Source organism: Pieris rapae, chromosome 8 (genome assembly GCF_905147795.1).
Source record: "Pieris rapae chromosome 8, ilPieRapa1.1, whole genome shotgun sequence".
NCBI lineage: Eukaryota > Metazoa > Arthropoda > Insecta > Lepidoptera > Pieridae > Pieris > Pieris rapae.
Window position 1 is genome coordinate 4,225,985 of NC_059516.1, and position 19,017 is coordinate 4,245,001.

General features: G+C 31.9%; 1 protein-coding gene across 3 annotated transcripts; it reads right to left on the reverse strand.

Moving 5' to 3' along the window:
• Positions 1-1,152: 1,152 nt before the first annotated feature.
• On the reverse strand, positions 1,153-16,290 carry LOC111002816 (sodium-independent sulfate anion transporter). Of its 3 annotated transcripts, none has more exons than XM_022273061.2 (14): positions 16,076-16,290; positions 9,217-9,351; positions 8,401-8,471; positions 7,820-8,012; positions 6,705-6,809; positions 6,038-6,156; positions 5,659-5,821; positions 5,149-5,313; positions 4,411-4,572; positions 3,521-3,661; positions 3,044-3,189; positions 2,335-2,493; positions 1,665-1,818; positions 1,153-1,312 (listed from the first exon to the last, which is right to left on the reverse strand). In XM_022273061.2, the coding sequence occupies exons 1-14, from the start codon at positions 16,107-16,109 to the stop codon at positions 1,272-1,274; spliced, it is 1,788 nt and encodes a 595-aa protein (XP_022128753.2). In that variant the 5' UTR covers positions 16,110-16,290; the 3' UTR covers positions 1,153-1,271. The 3 variants fall into 3 exon arrangements, with proteins under 3 accessions (XP_022128753.2, XP_022128754.2, XP_045485139.1); XM_022273062.2 differs by lacking the exon at positions 16,076-16,290 and adding an exon at positions 14,035-14,151; XM_045629183.1 differs by lacking the exon at positions 16,076-16,290 and adding an exon at positions 9,488-9,616.
• Positions 16,291-19,017: the final 2,727 nt, after the last annotated feature.

The window sequence follows — 19,017 nt, forward strand, 5'->3', positions numbered from 1 at the left end:
ATTGGAGATACGTATAAAATGCATTTTAAATGCGTAGTTATGTTTTTTTTGCCCGAAGTTAAAACTGTTTTCAGATGTTTTGATATATTAATTCATTATTGTTTTTTTTATGATGGAATTCATAAGTATTAAAGATTAGTGTAAGATATCGTCAGGTACTTAAAAAGTTAACGTAACTTCTGATAGGGTGGACTAGTGGCTATTGCAATTAAATAAAACGGTAGTAATACTTGTAACATTGTGTTTACTTGTATAAGAGAAAATATATAATGAATCTATAAATGACAACACACATCAAAAATAAATAAAACATAATACAAATTCACACGTAGTGCATCATACATCTATGGACATCTCCAATTATATGTGGACAGCACCTTCCAACATCTTGGTAACGCATTAAAATAATTCAGTAGCTTATATGCTGGTCTTACGTCAGACTTTATACGTGTTATATCATAATAAGTATTCTTTAGTGTGATCTTGTTTTGTATGCAATAACTATAAATAATAACTCAGTTGCAGTGCCAATTTTCTCATATCATTGAACTTCAAGTCAAGCAAGAGATATTGTCACATCACACAAATGCTTGTAGACATAACATGATCTGATTTGGAGTACTGATACAAGCGGAGGCTTGAAGCGCAAACACGTCTTATCTGGGACGCCCTCATCCTGGATGGGAACTAATTGAGGCTTTGTATCACTACATATTATAAAACAAAGTCGGTTTCTCTGTCCCTATGTCCCTTTGTATGCTTAAATTTTTCAAACTACGCAACGGATTTTGATGCGGTTTTTTTAATAGATAGAGTGATTCAAGAGGAAGGTTTATATGTATAATAACATCCATTAAATAGTGGAGAAGTACTGTTATTTTTGAGGTTTCTACTGTGATGTCGTAAATAATTACATTTTTTCCGCTTACATTGCAAACGCAGGCTGAACCCTACGAGTTTTATAAAAATAATGTACTAAGTATTGTACACATTGAAAAGGTCTACAGAAAAGTCCATAATGGTATATGTCTATCTCTTATGGATAACCCACATATTTATATACAACGTTCACAGATTTTCTGTAGTGTATTTAGTATCAGCATTGCACCCGTGCGAAGCCGGGGCGGGTCGCTAGTATGAAAATAAAACAAATAATAAATCACTATCTTTATTCACTGTCTAGATATTAAGCCTAAAGTATAAATTTTTAATACATTTTGGTAAAATATGAATATCTCATCTTATCTATGACTATTTTGTATTATATACACTTATGAATTACAGTTATTGTCTTGTCTATCCGTCTCCAAACCTGAAAAAAAATTGAAGTTAGAAATGCTTTTAAAAGACAATTTTTCATAAATAATAAATCAGTTTTCTATTTTTTTCAATAGACAACAGAATAGAAAGAGAATAGTTAAAAACTGTAACAAGAATAATTTAATTGTATAAGGACTCGAACTTCTGCATATAAGTTTGAACAGCTGTTCATGCAGGTTTTGGTACAAAGAAAATGTATGCTAACGGGCGTCACCAATACCAACAGTATAGGAAAGCAATAAATGAGGGCCTAAGTATCTCCCCTGCAACAAACCCTTTAGAAATTTACTTCAACTGGTAGTTTCACACATATATGAAAAAAATATCTATCATGAATTACTAACCTAAAACAAAGGGCTCAACACTTGGTCCATTAACAAAGTTCCTCTCAAGAGACGGAGCTAAATCCTGGAAAAGCTTCCGTATCTTGGGAGTAAAGTTCCAAAACAATACACGATGCTTAGCGGCATCCAAGTCGGATATTAATGTTATGATATTCTGTGGACAAGGACATGTTTGTTACTCAAAATTGATACTTAAGAAAAATACCTATTTTTCATATTATTTATTTAATTATTAACACTTTTTTGCAAAAAAAATACAAATAACACAATACATAAAAATGGCCTTATCGCTAACAAGCAATCTTTTCCAGGCAACCCTAGTAAGATAAAACTAAAACCAGAAAAATAAAGTAAAATAAATGCATAACAAAGTGTTTTATAAAAAAATAATAGTACCTTTATCTTAAGTAAAACAAAGAGTTAAAAACAAACTAAAAATTAAAAAGCTAATCTTACGGATTCATGAACAGCGATAATATTAAATTGTACTGGAAAAAACGAATAAATGAGAAAGAACAAACTTAAAATTAAAACTAAATATAAAATTAACGGAGGTATATATTTTACTTACGTCAGTACTACTTTTAAGGGAAGACACTCAGGAATTGAATGATAAGAAAATTATACTAATGTACAATCCTGATAGAAAACTTATGGACAAAATATATACCTGGGCGACACCAAAATCACATGACATCAGCAGCCTTCCATCCAACACTATAACATTGCGTTCGTAACCGTGCAAACTGACGGTGCGTACTACATGTTCCGAGCACGCGTACGACAACGTGCCCACCAGCGATACGGTCGTGACGTCATGGTTACCCACCTGTTATATAAATATTTAATTTAGCCTTCTTCGAAATTGGACGCGGGCTAGGTTTTGTCCTACAATAGGGTATGGGAAATGCGTGAATTTATTTTAAAATCTGTTTTATTTCTCCGGAAAAAGATAATAGTCCGATCAGATAATTATATAGATATCGTCAATCATCATAAAAAACAAGTTCAAAAATTATTTTTATATGCATTTGCCACGCACCTGACAAAATTGCTATTGTAACATTACTATATACCACGTACATTACAATGATTTTATTACTTTAAAAATTGGATAAATAAATATTTTTTTATAAAAACGTCGATAATCAATATTTTAATAAACGTTTGAGTTCTTGAGGTGGTCAATAAAAGTTAGTTAAAGACGAAAGTCATTAGAGTTTGGGAGTTTGATGTGGAGTGATTAGTCAATTAAATCTCAAAGCGAATGAAGTGAGTTAAAATTCACTTTCATACATTAAAGCTTAAAAATAACTAAATTTACCATTAATACGATTGATTTTATGAAAGACAATCGTATCTCTGTGAGTAAAACTGACCTTGATATGTTCCGTATATAATTTGGGTCGGGCAGCCGCCAGCAATGCCCTTACGGCGTCACAGGCTACACCAACAGCTATTCCATACTCTAGTCCAATTAACACGCCCACAAGTATAGTTACACCCCAAACGCACAACTCAGCCTCTGAAATATGGTAGGAAAATTAAAAAATATATCATAGAATAAGTGTCTATTTCTACTTTTATAAAACAATCGAAATCTATCTTTAGCATTTCAAATATGAGTGACTAAATAGTGTTAACAAAGGAGTTGAAAAATACTATTAATGAATGAAAATTAATTATTTCAATAAAATAATATTTCAAAAAATTACTTATCTCTCAATATCCTTTTAATTAAATACAAAAATATTACTTATTAAAGTGACATATTTTAGTCATACATAAAAGACTGCAATTTATTCGGTGAAAGATGGTTCCCTTTCCACTCACTCTTAGAAATTAATTGCACTCACTGCTATTCTTCCAAAGCTTCTTAACGATGGCAACATCTATAAGCGAAATCATGGCCACAATGATCACTGCGGCAAGCGTTGACCGCGGAATGAAAAAGAACGCCGGAGATAATAACGTCACACCTAACAACACGGTACAAGCTGGAATGAGAATAGACAATTTAAAAAAAATAAAGGTCTTGCGAATTGATATAAAAACGTATTTTTAATACAAACTAATTATTATTCATGGGACGTAAATTTTTATCGACTAAAGATGTGTGATGTGATGACTGATTTAAGGTATCCTTAAATATTTATTAACATCTAAAGATACGGCTACAAAATTTAAAAATAAATAATATACGCACTTAAGCCAAATTCCAATAGGTATCTCAAGACTGGATGCCCACTTGAGAACTGTCAAATATAACTTCCAATAAAAATAATGGTTAGGACATTTCTTGAACATGAAACGTCTTATAGACTAAATCAATATGAATGTCTTATATACAAGGACCTGGATGACCGAGCTTAGCTCGGTATTTTTTTTTTATAAATCGTGTTTTTTGGAAATTTTATTTAAGTACGAATTACATACTAATAAAATTATGAAATATGAATATAATTAATGAATAAAGATATTTCATATTTAAGTTTTTATTTGACTGACATCTTTAAACAAGCAATTCTATTGTTTAAGTTGATAAAGCACAAATAAAATGACATTTTCTAGAAATGATTCCTAGCTAAATCGATTTATCGCCCCCGAAACCCTCTGTATACTAAATTTCATGAAAATCGTTGGAGCCGATTCCGAGATTCTAATTATATATATATACAAGAATTGCTCGTTTAAAGATATAAGATTAAGTGTATTTTTTTTCGAAAAAGGCTTACATCCGTCTTACCTTTGAAAAATGATCCTGCCGGAGTAACCACACCACTTGCATGATTAAGGGCAGTTCGCGTGAAAGATCCCGTAGCGGGCATGGCGGACGCGAACGAACTAAGAAAATTACACGCGCCTATTGCTATCATTTCCTGTGTACCATCCACTGGTTTGCTGCCAGCTAAAATTTAATTTAAAAGCCCTTAGATATATAAGATAACATGGCAACAAATGGTATTTTTCATTTTCTATAAAGTCCCATGTTTAAATTTATATCATGCTTAGCGCGACACAATTAACATGCCAGTATAAATTCTTAAGGTTAGATTATTAGTTCAGGTCACAGTTAGTGAAAAAACTTATAATTTACTAGTGGACCCGACAGATGTTGTCAGGCAAACGGGCAGGAGGCTCGTCTGAATTTAAGTGATACCGCCCATGGACACTCTCAATGACAGAGGGCTCGCGAGTGCGCTGCTGGCCTTTTAAGAATTGGTCTGTTCTTGAAGGACCCTAAGTGGAATTGGTTCGGAAATACTTCAGTGGGCAGCTGGTTCCACAAAGTGGTGGTGCGCGTCAAAAACTGCCTTGAAACAGGCGCAGTTGTGGAACGGCGGGCGTTGAGGTTATACGTGTGGAATTTCGTATTCTGCCTCGACGTCCGATGATGAAACTCAGCTGCAGGTATTAATCCTAACAATTTCTCTGAACACTCTCCATGGTAAATATGAATACGACGTGTATTTGTTAAACTTACCAAAGGCTTTAGCAATAGCAACACTCTCCAAAATTGTAACCAATGGCATGACAAGTCCACTCGGGCCAAACACCGCAAGCATTTGTTCGAATCCGAGCGTCACGTTGTTCACTACTGTACTAAAGGGCGGTGGACCAAAGTAGGGAAGACCGCCTTGGATTTCACCTGGAATTTAGCCATGAATTTATCTAAAGTATGGATAATATTTCATAGTAACTGTGTGTCCTGGAAAAGAAAAATTAATAAGATCGAAATGCTCGAATTTTTTATTTTTTCAATATGAATTAAGTTTTTTATAACAAAAAAGGGGTAGTTCCCCAAGAAACCAAGATAGAACTCAACAGAAACTTAATTATTATATTTCATTATCCAACAGTCGAACAGATTATATATTTAAATCTGTAATGGTTCACGAAACTTAGTTTAAGTTAAATTTATTATATATAATGCAGATACATAGTGTTTAATTGTATATGTCTCAACTAACTAATGTATTACTCATAAACTTACCGGTTAAATTAAAAGGCACGATATCATAACGATAAAGCGCGAACGCAAGTAACGAAGCTCCGAGGACTACGAACGCATTACGTGCACTCACTACGTACACCCACGCACGGGACGTTCTCACTAGGCACGTGCTTGACCCTTCTGGTGCCCGAACTTTGGAAAACTGAAATTATTTATTATTTTATCATATTGCAACGGATTTGAAGGATATTTATATAAACAAACATTAATTATTAGTTATATTAAAATTCACCAATTAAGTGGTAATTATCTTCTATGTACTACAACTGGCTGAATACATAAATGTATTAACACGACGATGTATGTATAAAATATATAGTTTATATATATTGGTTAAAAGGTAAAGAATATTTCTTACCTGAAAGATATAAAGAAGTATGATAGATATAATTCCCAGTAATGTGTCATACAGTTGAATCGTGCTTATATTCTTGAAGAAATTTATTATAGCACTCATAAAAGTCTCACCCGAAGATCCTGAAAATAAGATACTGAATTTATTTATTCGCAACAACTTGTAAAGCATAAACTAAAACTTAACATAAATTATGAACAATCTGAAACAAAGGAACTAATATTGTAAGTATATAAGGAGCTTTCAACGTTCGGTGGTAAGAATGTATTTACTTGTAGTATTCTAGCAAATCAAAAACGAACACAACATCTATTGCTGAAAACAGTCGAAATTCCTTGGATTTTTTTAAAATACTAGAAGTACTAGACCTATTAAAATCGGCTAATCCGAACCTTAGGCCGAAAGTATTGACAACGCACAATACGAAATAGTTACTTTAGTTACGAATATGGTGTTGCCAGGAATAAAAATATAGTTATTCACCGTACAAATATCAACCCATCTGATGGATGGATTTTTATATAAATTAAAATCTATTGCTACGGCAGATTATATACTAAAATATTTACGTTGTGTTTAAACACAAAAGGAGTTCTTCTTGCTTGCTAAATCATGAAGCAGACGCAAAAATGTGTCTACCCAATGCCACAATACATTCAATATTTCTCACCTGATAATCTGAATAGTGCCTTTAACTGCCCTGCACCTATCTGTAAGGCAGCGGCCGTAGTAAATCCGCTAATAACCGGTTGCGATATAAAGTCTAATAGAAAGCCTGTAAACGTGTGATTACCAATATTAAATAATTAAATAAAAGTAACGTAGTGAGTCATGATATAATAGATTTTAGCGAAATTTTCAAATCGGCAAGATTCCAGTACAAATACGCAAGGTAACTTTATCTGTCTGTATCTTGGTATATTTTTAAGTAAACAAGATAAACATGCGTTTCAAATTTTCACCTTTTTGATGTCAAATATGTACTGAATTATATTCAACATGTTGAATTAGATATATGATAAGATTTCTAAATTAAAGAATATCCGATCCTTAATCTTAAAAGGATAGTTATATGCTTTTGCAATAAGATAAGTAAGATCCATGCGGACATATTACAAGAACTAATTTCCAAAAACACTCATATTATTCGATACAATTTCATGTGACAATGAAATCCATTATCCACCTGAATGAAGTTAGTTGAAATGTTCTTTTTCTTTACTCCCAAATTGTGCATTGATTCAATTGAACAGTTCAATACGACCATAATTTAGTTTTATTTTGCGTATAGCGTCTATTTATTAGGTTTGTATAGATGATGCAATGCTGTTGAATGTTTAAGGTCGTTTTTGGAAAATAAATTGTTATTATTAAATTATAAAATTTGGTGTTTATTTTATTACTTTCACGTCATTTATATATAAAATCAATATGGTAACCAACATAACCTGATTCTTGGTTTCGCTTTCCTTCAAAACAGAATGTTTTCTAATTATGTATATCTTATATGAATAATAACAGAAATCGCCTATTGAAATAATTTTAATTATGAAAAGTAACAAATATATTTTTCGGTACAAATATTAAAATTCAATATCATTTATTCATATAGGTAACACCATGTACACTTATGAACGCCAAAAAATAAATATAAATTTGAAATGCTACTAATTTTACATTTATTGCCAGTTCTGGAATCAAAGCGTAGACCGGAATAGAAGAACTGGCAATAAACTCTCCGCTACTTTTTTAATACAATGGACAATAACAACTATTATTACTTACCCAACTGTAATATTCCGAGTAACAATATAATAATACCGGTCATGAAAGCAGCGAAAAATGCAAAGTCAACTGACAGAGCAACGTATTTAGCGATCAATACGGACAAAATGGCGGTCGGACCGGCGCATACGTCCTTTGAACTACCGAATATCGTGTACACCATACCCGGGAAGATACTCGCATAAAGTCCCACCTGAGAAACAAAATACTTTTAGCATGGGCGGTAGATAACAAATGAGAAACGTTATACAAAACTATGCGAATGATTGCGACACTTCGTCCACCATTTCGACTGTACCATTGTCTCAGAATTGGGATTTGATACTAGCGTTATATATCACGGACCGCCTTTTAAACAAAAAAACTAAGTACCTACTTTGTAAAAAGCGCTTTATTTGACAAATTATATAACTCTATAAATGCAGAATTTTCTGGTCGTCTACGAAACCTCCTTGCTCCATAGATAAGTAGACAGGTAAACTTTTCTTCGAAAATTAATACAAGCATATAGTTTATCTTCGCCATAGAGAAAATAATATTTAGCACTACATTAAATTCTAGTCATTCAGTGTAACAATTACCTGAGGTGGTACTCCAGCTACCATGGAGTATGCAATTCCTTGAGGTATCGAAGTGCATCCTACAGTAATGCCTGTAACATAAAAATAAGAGTATTAATATGCTCCATAGAACCAGCATCACAAGATCTACCTATTAGGTCTAGGCTACAGAATTCTTTATCTGTTATGTGTATTATCAAATTGTTAAAAATGCAATGAAAACCTTACTTTAATGCAAATTAAAAGTATTTCTCAAATTACATTTGAATCATTAAATAATATTTTAACGGTCTTTCTTGATAAATTGATACGATATGTATGTAATATGGAAGTAAAATAGTTATTATTTCCATTATATATTTAATCACTCAGCTTAATGTAAGCGGATGTAATATTAAACCGTGCACGTGCAGGTTATATAAAAACTAGATAGTTCCTATAAGAAAAAAATCAAATCAAAAATCGTATATCGATTCATCCTTTTATCTTTAAAAATATAGTAATTTTTTAGTGCGGAGATTCTATTTGAAATTGGTTTTAGTATAAACTACAGACACAGCATTTCTAACAAATTGTTAAATGATTTCACTGAATAACATGTACATAACATAATTTTCACCTATAGCAGTAAATTGACAAATCGCGCTTTATAAAAATTAAGTTCTATTACACTGTTTTAATACTTAAGTTATAACAATGCTTTAGTTTCAGTGGCATAGTTGTCAATTGTATTTAACTCGAAAAGCCTGTAAGCATAAAAAAATCCTTCGCACGTAAAACGCCAGAAACATTTCTAACTGAAAGTCCAACAAAAAGGACAATAAAAAGAATATTTACCGGCAATGAGATCCTTTACAAGATAATGAAGCCTATATTTTGGTAACCAGATGGTGATGGGAAGTCGACTCTTCCATGACTGAACGCTACATAATTTGGAGGCCACCCGCCGAAACTTATTCTCTCGCCTCGGACCTGAAAATAAAAAATACCCGTTAACCTACTTACATTACCATACATGGCCATAGACTACAGCAGCACTAGAAATGGCACAGACCGACCCAAAATAATAGCATTACATTAAATTCTAGTCATTCAATGTAACAATTACCTGAGGTGGTACTCCAATTGTAAAGATAGATCGTAAAGTTATTATATTTACGAAGTGGATGATGGCAAGAATAATAATTTCAAGATTGTGAAGATTTACCATAACTATTAAACACATTCATTTGTAAATCTGAAAATTTATCAACAAAAAAGTATATTTGTGACTTGACTTAGTTACAAATTTCCATTGAGGCTTTCCTATTACGTCTTTCGTTATAAGAAAGCCTCAATAGAAAAACAAACCGGCATTACTTCCCTCACTTAAGACGAATTTAAAATCAATCAAGCCATTTAGGAGACAGCGTGATAAAAGATCAACAACACATAATTGATGTCATGTGAGAGTTGTTCTTTGTCATATGATTTATTTACACTGCATTTCTTATTAATGGAGATTTCTCTAAATTATCCACTATCTTATGGCAGCTTCAATTTTACTGAGATGCATCTGTTCGAGATATTTTTTTATTATACCAGTAGATGAGCACCCTTTTGTGCTCGACATCTCATCTTCAACGTGGGAGAATTGAATGCGGACATAGGTAGTAAATCTATTGGCGCCTAGTCTGGAATCGTGTCTGCTACCTCAGGGAAGAGTGTCGTTGAAACCACCAGCCCAACACTGATTATTTTACACATAGTACCTGGATGGCCGAGCCTTGCTCGGTATTTGTTTTTTTATAAATAGTGTTTTTTGGAAATTATATTTAAGTACGAATAACATGATACTAATAAAATGATGAAATATGAATTTTATTTTTCGATCTTACCGACAGAATAATATAGAAATATAACCTGGTTATATAAAAGAAAAAATCCATCATAATTCCTAGATCTAGATCTAGCTAGATTGGTTTTTTCTCCCCCGAAACCCCCCGTATACTAAATTTCATGAAAATCGTTGGAGTCGATTCCGAGATATATAAAACGCTTTACATATTTTATACGTTATTGCGAACTTAATAAAAATACATCGGCGTACAGCCTGGGTGCGTTAAACATACTGAACTGTTTTAATTGCAATTATCAAGTAGTTGCTGTAACTATTTTTTTAAAACTTGGTATATCATAAGATCCCCATAACAAACTTTAACTTTTTGTAGAGGCAGAGTAGGACATACCATAATTTCAATATTAAAGGCAATTAACCATAAATATTTTATATTTTTTCCGGAAATCGTACCTGATATTACGAGCTACGCGTTACTAGCCAGGCTTACGGTCGACGTATAATGAATTCGCAAATTAATCTTGGACTTAGTCTGTGTCTATGTACAAACCGAATAGGTGCCACAGCCATTTCTGTGTTAAGAACTTGTCAAGTCAAGGTTCAGGTCAAGGTTTACTTTATAGTTTTCATCACTCCCGGTAAACTTGGCCAAATTTGAAGACGTAAGTTGAGCGCTCTAAAAGGACCCCAGGCTTCGGGGAATCCCCATATCACTATTCCACCTTTCATCGATTCCGCTGTTCCGCGGGCTGTTCAATTTCACATTCCAATGGAAAACGAAGAACAAAGGTCGATTTTTTTTAAATATATAAATATTTCATTTATGTTCTTTTTTTGCCTGTCATTTTTTCAGATCAAAATTATCTCCCAATTTGTTCGCTTGCGGTTTGGCATCTCCAGGTAAATTCTAGATTTCATTATTTTTCCTATTTCCCTTACCTGAGAGAGCTTAAAAACATACTCTAAATTTTTCAGCATATCGCTAGTTACTCCAAACAATTCAGTTTGTTTTGGCCAACAATCGAGAAATTCCATCTGCCACCGTTTAACCGAATCGTAATTTTGTTGTGGTATAAAAGTTACTAATGTTACGGTTTTTGTTATAGTTAATGTTTAAAGAACTTTATTTCTCATTACAAAAACAGAAATATTTTATTTACATGAGAAACTTAATATTAATATGTATATATTATATACGAGCGAGATACACGTCGCCATTAGCCGTAACAATTTTAGTCAGCTATGTTCATTCTAACATGCATCTTTAATGCCTTTTTGAATTTGTCAAACACTCCAATATTACGAATTTGAGATGGTAATTGGTTAAATAATTGCACACCTTCATACCTAATAGATTTCTTCAAATAATTTGTACGCGGCTTCGGTAAGATAAGCAAACTCGCTCGACGAGTATTGCGTGTCGTTGTGTGTTTGATTTTTTTAAACGACAAGCAACTATGGATTGAGTTATTTAAAATTTTTTTTATCAAGATACAGGTGCTATATACATATAGTTACTTAACTGTGTACGCTAATGAGCTCCGACCAAATAGAAAATATTTTTGCCACAAACGGCGATATTAATTGGGCGACTATCTCATCTTCGGCGCTTATGGAATTTGACTAAATATTCTACTAGTCCGGGAGGTAGCGTTGCATTTTCGGCAGTGATTTTACGCCGATCGTTTGCCTTATTTTACTATTTATCGCGAATTACTTTTAACGGAACCAAACGTCAGCTGGCGCACCCGCGGTGGGTGTGGAATTGGGAGGTTGTGGAAGTGGTAAAAAAAAAAGTAATAGTACGCTGGCTGGAACTTTTTCCATAAATAGTTGGCTTTTAGCGGAATCGATAAAAAGTGATTTTAAAAAACTTAAAAAGAAGCATTGTTTCTTCTTTCTAAGCTTTGGCATGAATATCCCGGGATCTGTGCCATTCCGTTTTTTCATGTTGTGCGGCGATCTGCAACTTGAGTGCATTTCTACAATTCAGGCAGATGCTGCTTTGAAATTTAAGGGGGAGAGGCTTAGGTAGCCCGAAGGTCGTGTTATGGGTTCAAGCAAGGCCAGAATGTATGTCAAATTATGTGTTTGAAAGAAAACAGCCTCACAGCAATACTCCAAAATTTTAAATCTTAACTGGGTCGGCTGACGGTCTTTCCACCGCTACTCAATCAGCTGATTGTTGTTTTCGTACTCTAAATTATTTGTAGAATCATGTACTTAAATTTCATTCGGCGTATTATAACTTTATTTTACGTTTTTTCTTTTACAAGTTCACGCGGGCAGCTGACGCATAATCCCCCCTCTACCATGCAGCTGACGATTTTTTTTTTTGCTCAGTATAATGTCAACTATTTATGGAAAAAGTTCCAGCCAGCGTACTATTACTTAATATATATATTTTTTTTACATCTTCCGCAGCCTCCCACACCCGCACCCACCGCTACTTGAGCAGCTGACGGTCGGTTTACTTATTAGTCATATAAGATCAAGTATCGATGTCAATATCAGCCGGCTTACTATGACTTTTTCATTTGCAACGCTACCTCCCGGACTATACCTGTCAATGCGCTCACACTACCTCGCTAGGCATCACCGTTCAGGCGTATCGTTGATATTTCTTTTCGAATCTTCTGACCTTAGACCTAGACCATACTTGTATCCTCTATTCGAGTTTGGAGTCTCAATACACCTGACCCTCACCATCGAAATAAATGGCGAAATATGAAACTGACATAAATAAAGCTTTATATTGAATTATTCTAACATGACTTACGGGATTGCGGAGACTATAACCAATTCAAAGCCAAAGATAGATTGGTATTGGCCATGCCAACATTTTTATTACATTACTTCCAAAACATAACTTTAATAAAAATTTAGATTTAATTCGATTTCATTTATTCCTTTTCGGGGTTTTTGTTTGTACCAGATACTCTTAACTCTATCATAGATTATTTCTTTGATTTGAACTTTGCTATAATTGGTTTTAACTTAAAAAAATCAGACAAAATGTTATAAAAATTTTGTCGTAGTAATTTTCCTGTTACCGCTAAAGACATAAGCCTGTAAGACTACAACCAATTTAGACCATCGGCATATCATCGATATCATGTGATGATAACTCAGTCAAGTAGGCTTTATTAAGATAAGTTGTATCCTCGAAATTTCGTTCGTTGCATTTGACAATTTCTTAATAAATAAATATAATTCCCGATAATAATAAATAATAATTCCCGACATTTTGGTATTTTAAGATGATGATTTTGAATAATACAATATACATTCAAAAAGCGAATAACGAAACCTATGCCTCACGTCGCAGTACGAATTTTAAAGATTAAAAAAAAATGGTTTTTCAACTCATTTTGAATATATATATTTATATTACTTAATTTGACAGAGATAAAACTATAAAAATTATATATTTTGTAAATATAAGATCAGATTTAATTAAAAATGTACCGCTCTCTTGTTTGCATATATACAAAGTTTAACAATATTTTAAATACACAATTTTCGTATTTTTCTTTATATTTTTAAGTATACCGGTTTAATTAATAAATATACGAGGCTGATGTTAATTAAAACATCATAACGAATTTTAATTAGCTATTAGTTTATTCAACAATTAATCACCGATTGACTATGGCTATATAATATTTAATAAAATAAAATATAATAACAAACAAATAATTATAATTATAAAATAATTCAAATGCTTGTACATATACAAATATAGAACCTCTTTTAAGTCCATAAACAATAACATAACATAGATCTCACGATATCGCTATTTAACACAAATCTCATACCAATAATGCCGCTCATTTTGAAGTCACTTCGCGTTGTGTAGGTTCGACGTTTCGTATCTTAATGATAATATAAGATGCATAGTCAACTCAACAACTATTAAAGCGTGTTGCACCAAACACTTTAATATCAGATCACGCGCTTCCGAAAAATGATGTACTGCGGTTTTGTGTTTTAACGGAGAACCATTTAACGCAACGTATGCGCAGATTTTACAATTACTATTATGAATCATAAGTCGATCTAATTACACCTATCTGATAATTACATGTTTGATAGTTATAAAAGCAAGCATAATTTCATTCTTCAAATTACTTAAGAGCGAACGGGAATTACATTTCTCGCTGCGACTATTATAAAGAACTACTCGAAAAATCGAGCTATGTATACAATGTTATTTTGCGTTTATGTACGTTCAATAAATTTTATTTATTTTATGTATGTATACAAAGTCAATATTAAAGTTATTTCCTCTTACCAATTTCTTATTGTCTTCAGTTATCAACACCAGGTAAATATAACTTAGATTGTCTGGTACTTGACTATTTTTTTTATTTTCACACAATAAAATTACTTACTTAAAAATATTTTATAGTTGTCAGCCGAACTTAATCTTAATATACAGATTACTTAACTGGTTAAGTATTAAAGTTATGTTGTCTCTTGCACAGAAAAAAAGTTGTTTTTAATCACCATGATATCAGCATTATTCTGCATTTGCATAACTTGTCTCAATAATTGAAAAAAAAGAAAGATGAAAATATATGTTATATAGTATAAATAAATATATATGTTTTTATTGATTTATTTTTTCACAGCTTATTTCCACATACAAATATACAATGTGTATATATGTGAGTTGATACTTATACTTTACTGAACTTAAAGAGGTTTAAAAAAATATCATTTATTTAGAATTTTAATCTGTATTTAGTATAAAATATGTACAAACACTCCTGACATTCCCATATGGTGTATAGCTAACATTATCATGGCTTGCCCGATGTGTTCAATATTTTTGCAGTTAGTGTTTCAAACACTTTTTTGGTTAAAATGCAGCTAGTTAAAATTTAAAAACTATCTAAAACATATTCTTGCATGACTCATATAATTTAAACCAAAAACTTTTTTAACAATTTGTTGAACTCATTAATATTACTTGCCTTTAAACCAATGTAAGTAGTCCAGTAGTTAGTCCAATTAAATCTTACGCTATTAATACACTCAAAATAACCAACATTTCAGATTTGTAGTAATATACTTACTAGTTTCTAAACCATCATATAAATAGACTGCAAAGTACATAATTTTTAGACTTTAGTTAGTTTTTTTAAAGACTTTAGTCTTTCATTCATGTTTTCCTTACCCAGATATGATCAATTTAAGATTTTATAAAACTTAAATTATTCATAAATACTTAACTTAAAAAATAATTAAGTCTACTAGAACTTATTAAAAAATAAAATACTCTAGATACAAAACTAAAAATTTAAATTTAAAAAATTAAATAAATATTTAAAAGCAATCCTCTTAATGTCTACAAATATTGTACAATGCTTTATTCTAATCAGTTCAGATTAATTTTGTTTTGACAATGAATCAGTTTGTTAAAGCATGCTCAGAAATTACACATTGTAAAATGTGACTAAGATTAATAATGATAGTAATCCTAGGGCATAACAGTACCAAGTGTGGAAGTAATATATTTATGAACAATAGATTGCCATACAATTTTGTAACTTTATTTACGAGATTTTTTTATTATAATGTTATGTTGGACAGACAGAGTATAGGATAAAGTAGCAAATTATAGTATCTTTATGTATGAACTAATCTTTGTTTTAGACTATCTAGTAAAAAAAAACTTTTAGATATATAATATTCCACAACACTGATTCATATGATGTAAATGCAATTGCCTGATTAATCATCATTCTTATTAGCCTTAGCCTTATTCTAAATATGATTTGATTGTTTAGTATTATAATAAATAAATTAACAAAAAAGTTGTAATAAACCCCTTAATATATAAAAGAATCTTACCAAGGAGAGGCTGGCGTGGATCATCGCTGTCCATTTTCAATGCTATACATGTTAGTGGTAGATACTTGACGTATCTAATCTCATTTACATTTCATGTTTTATAATAGGTCAAACATAATGAATTATACAATAATTTACTATCATTAAACATATCTATTAGTTTTCATAACAAAGCATATTAACTTTGTTCTATTAACGTTGTCTTGTTGCCAAAACCTCCGTCAGAAGTCAAAGTCAAACTGTCCAAATGCCATTTTCAAAACCTTGATCTGACTCCACAGAGTACATTGCCTTATATTTTACCAGTTTTAAGTTTTTGGAAGAAAGATATAATATGAGAAACTTGATAGACTCTCTGTACAGTGCATTTGTCCCGAATTGGTTTAAAGTTTAAAGAACCTTCTATTATAGTCCGTTCAGTACAGACATTTAAAATAACATACATATTAATATTAAATAATTCCCGAAGAGGCAAATATTGGTGGAGAGCTTTAGTTTGAGGATTTTTTGATTTTTATCGAAAAAGGTAAGTTCTAGATCTTAAAACTCTACATTAATGGACAAATTTTGGTGTTTGACCCATACGGGGATATTATAAAAATATATATATGGGGATTTTTAAAACATTATTTGGCTCTCCGGGAAGTTTTGTTATTTGAGCACTATTTTTGTCACCAATTTAAACTCTTTTTTTTACTTCTTTACTTCTTCTTTCGTTTTTACGTTCTAATTAACAATAATATTCGAAATAATAATAAGGTATATTTTTTAGTAACGGTCCTAATAATAATAATCAAATTAATGTGGAATACAGTACAACCGAAACAATAATTCCTTGGGGTTTATATTTAATTTTTTGAAAGTTGTTTTTCAGCGCTGGGAAAAAAATTATTGTCACATTATTTCGTTACGCGCCGTCCGTTTCTTGTCCCTACGATATGATTCGAAGGGATGCAAAGCCTTTAATAACAAAAATATATAATAACGACTAGAAAGACAGATCAGTTTTTAACGCTTTTATTTACTTTAAGGAAATACAAGTCTTTTATGTAAGACATTTTTAAATCCACTCCACATTTTTCTTATAACAAGTTTGTTGCCAAGGCAACTTATTGTATGCCTACTTACTTACATACCTACTTCACACAGTTCACTAGTAATATACCCTAAATTACCTACCTGTATAATTTTATTGCATTTTAACTGTGGCGATAATTGTAAATAATGTAAATATTTTAATTTTATTTTAAAGAAAAAAGAAAAAGGAGACTTTTCAAATTAAATCCTATAATGCGGAGGTAAAATATGAACTAGTTATACATTTCAAATATATAGCACCCAATGTATTCTGTATTCTTAGCTTGGTTAACCCTTATAATATCGCACAGATTTTTGAACACTTACAAAATTTGCCTCAAAAATTATAATGAGTATTTAAATTTAGTTTTTAAGCGCTACAAAAGAATACATATTTCTAGTTTAACTTTGCCCCGTAATATCGTTTCACGTCGATAACGGATTTTGCCCATGAAAATTGCACAGGAGTTATATATTATATAATTATTTCTTCGATCATGTTACTTATTTATCTATCGAGAAAAGTGTCAATAGGTTATATTTAAATCGGATAATTATGAAACAGTTTAAACAGCAAGTAGGTCGGGCCTGGAATCAAAGTTAGTTCTGATATCTGATAACCCTTAGTGCCACGAAGCAGTTTGGGGCAGAGTTAATTGGTTTGAAAAATTAAGAAATTATGTATTAAATAATAAAATAGATCGTGACATGGAATGGAAATATAACGGCGTCCTGTATTTTTCACGTTATGGCGAGCCAGTCACAATTCTTTTCTGGGTATTTTTAAGAATTGAACCTAAAACCCCAGGGTTTTTTTATGGAACAAACGATGACGCGGCTAAATTTGATCAAAGTGAGACTTCAATGTAAGAAACTGCCGTCCATGGATGCCTGCAACGACGTATCGGGTATATTACCGACCATTTAGGGCTTGAAGTCCTGTATCGATTCAGAAATACCTTTACTGGCAGCTGGTTCCACGAAGAGGAATGTGCGCCAATGTGCCACGGTCGTTATCCACTATTGAAACTAAAACGGCACTTTTTATAATATAGGTACACCGTTAGTAGTATTAAAACTGTACCATGTTTCAGATAGATTGTACGATGGAGTTAAATTAGCATGTTTTTACGTCACAAAGAGAGAATAAAATAACTTGTAATCCGTTAAAGAAAATAAGATCTTTAACCGGAATTAGTCATATTTACTGTATTTAGTCTCTCCTGTCAAACATCTTTTTGTGACTGGTATGCATTGTCTATTATTGGATCTAGATGCTGTTTTCATCACGATTCCTTCATCCTATACGCAAATGTATTTGTGCGTATATAATAAATTATTACTCAGGTTCTCTTTTTGACCAGTAACATTCTTTCATTTATAATGTTTTGTTTGTTATTTATAAATACATCAGAACGAAACAAGCAGGAGGCTCTAAACCTCGCCACTGCCTTGTCGGCCTTTTAAGAATTGGTACTGTGGTATCTTTAAGGATCCTAAGGCATATATTTCTATGAAACGGTTCTACATAAAGATGGTGCGCGTCAAAGAGTGCCATAAAAACGCTCAGTTGTGGAAGAGTGGACGTCAAGATATAAAATTTCGTATTCTGCCCCGAGCGATGATGTAAAGCATCAATCGTTATGCACGCGGAAAATCCTAGTAAATATTGTGAATGTTTTATCCATACTACAGTTCATTACGTCAATACATCCTTCGATAAGAATGCCCTATTTCAATGAAAATAACACGTCAATGCGCCTATAATATTAATTCTATGTAGGTCGTATGTAATTTCAATTAAGCGATAAAGTACCAACGTTTTAAGATAACGAACAATCATGGAAAATAAAAAAATAAGACTT

Coding starts and splice junctions, on each gene's coding strand:
- LOC111002816 (XM_022273061.2), bottom strand. CDS start 16,109: ATGGACAGCGATGATCCACGCCAGCCTCTCCTTG. Junction 6,157..6,704: donor GGCACTATTCAGATTATCAG/GTGAGAAATATT, acceptor TCTTATTTTCAG/GATCTTCGGGTGAGACTTTT. Junction 5,314..5,658: donor CGTGCCTTTTAATTTAACCG/GTAAGTTTATGA, acceptor GCTAAATTCCAG/GTGAAATCCAAGGCGGTCTT.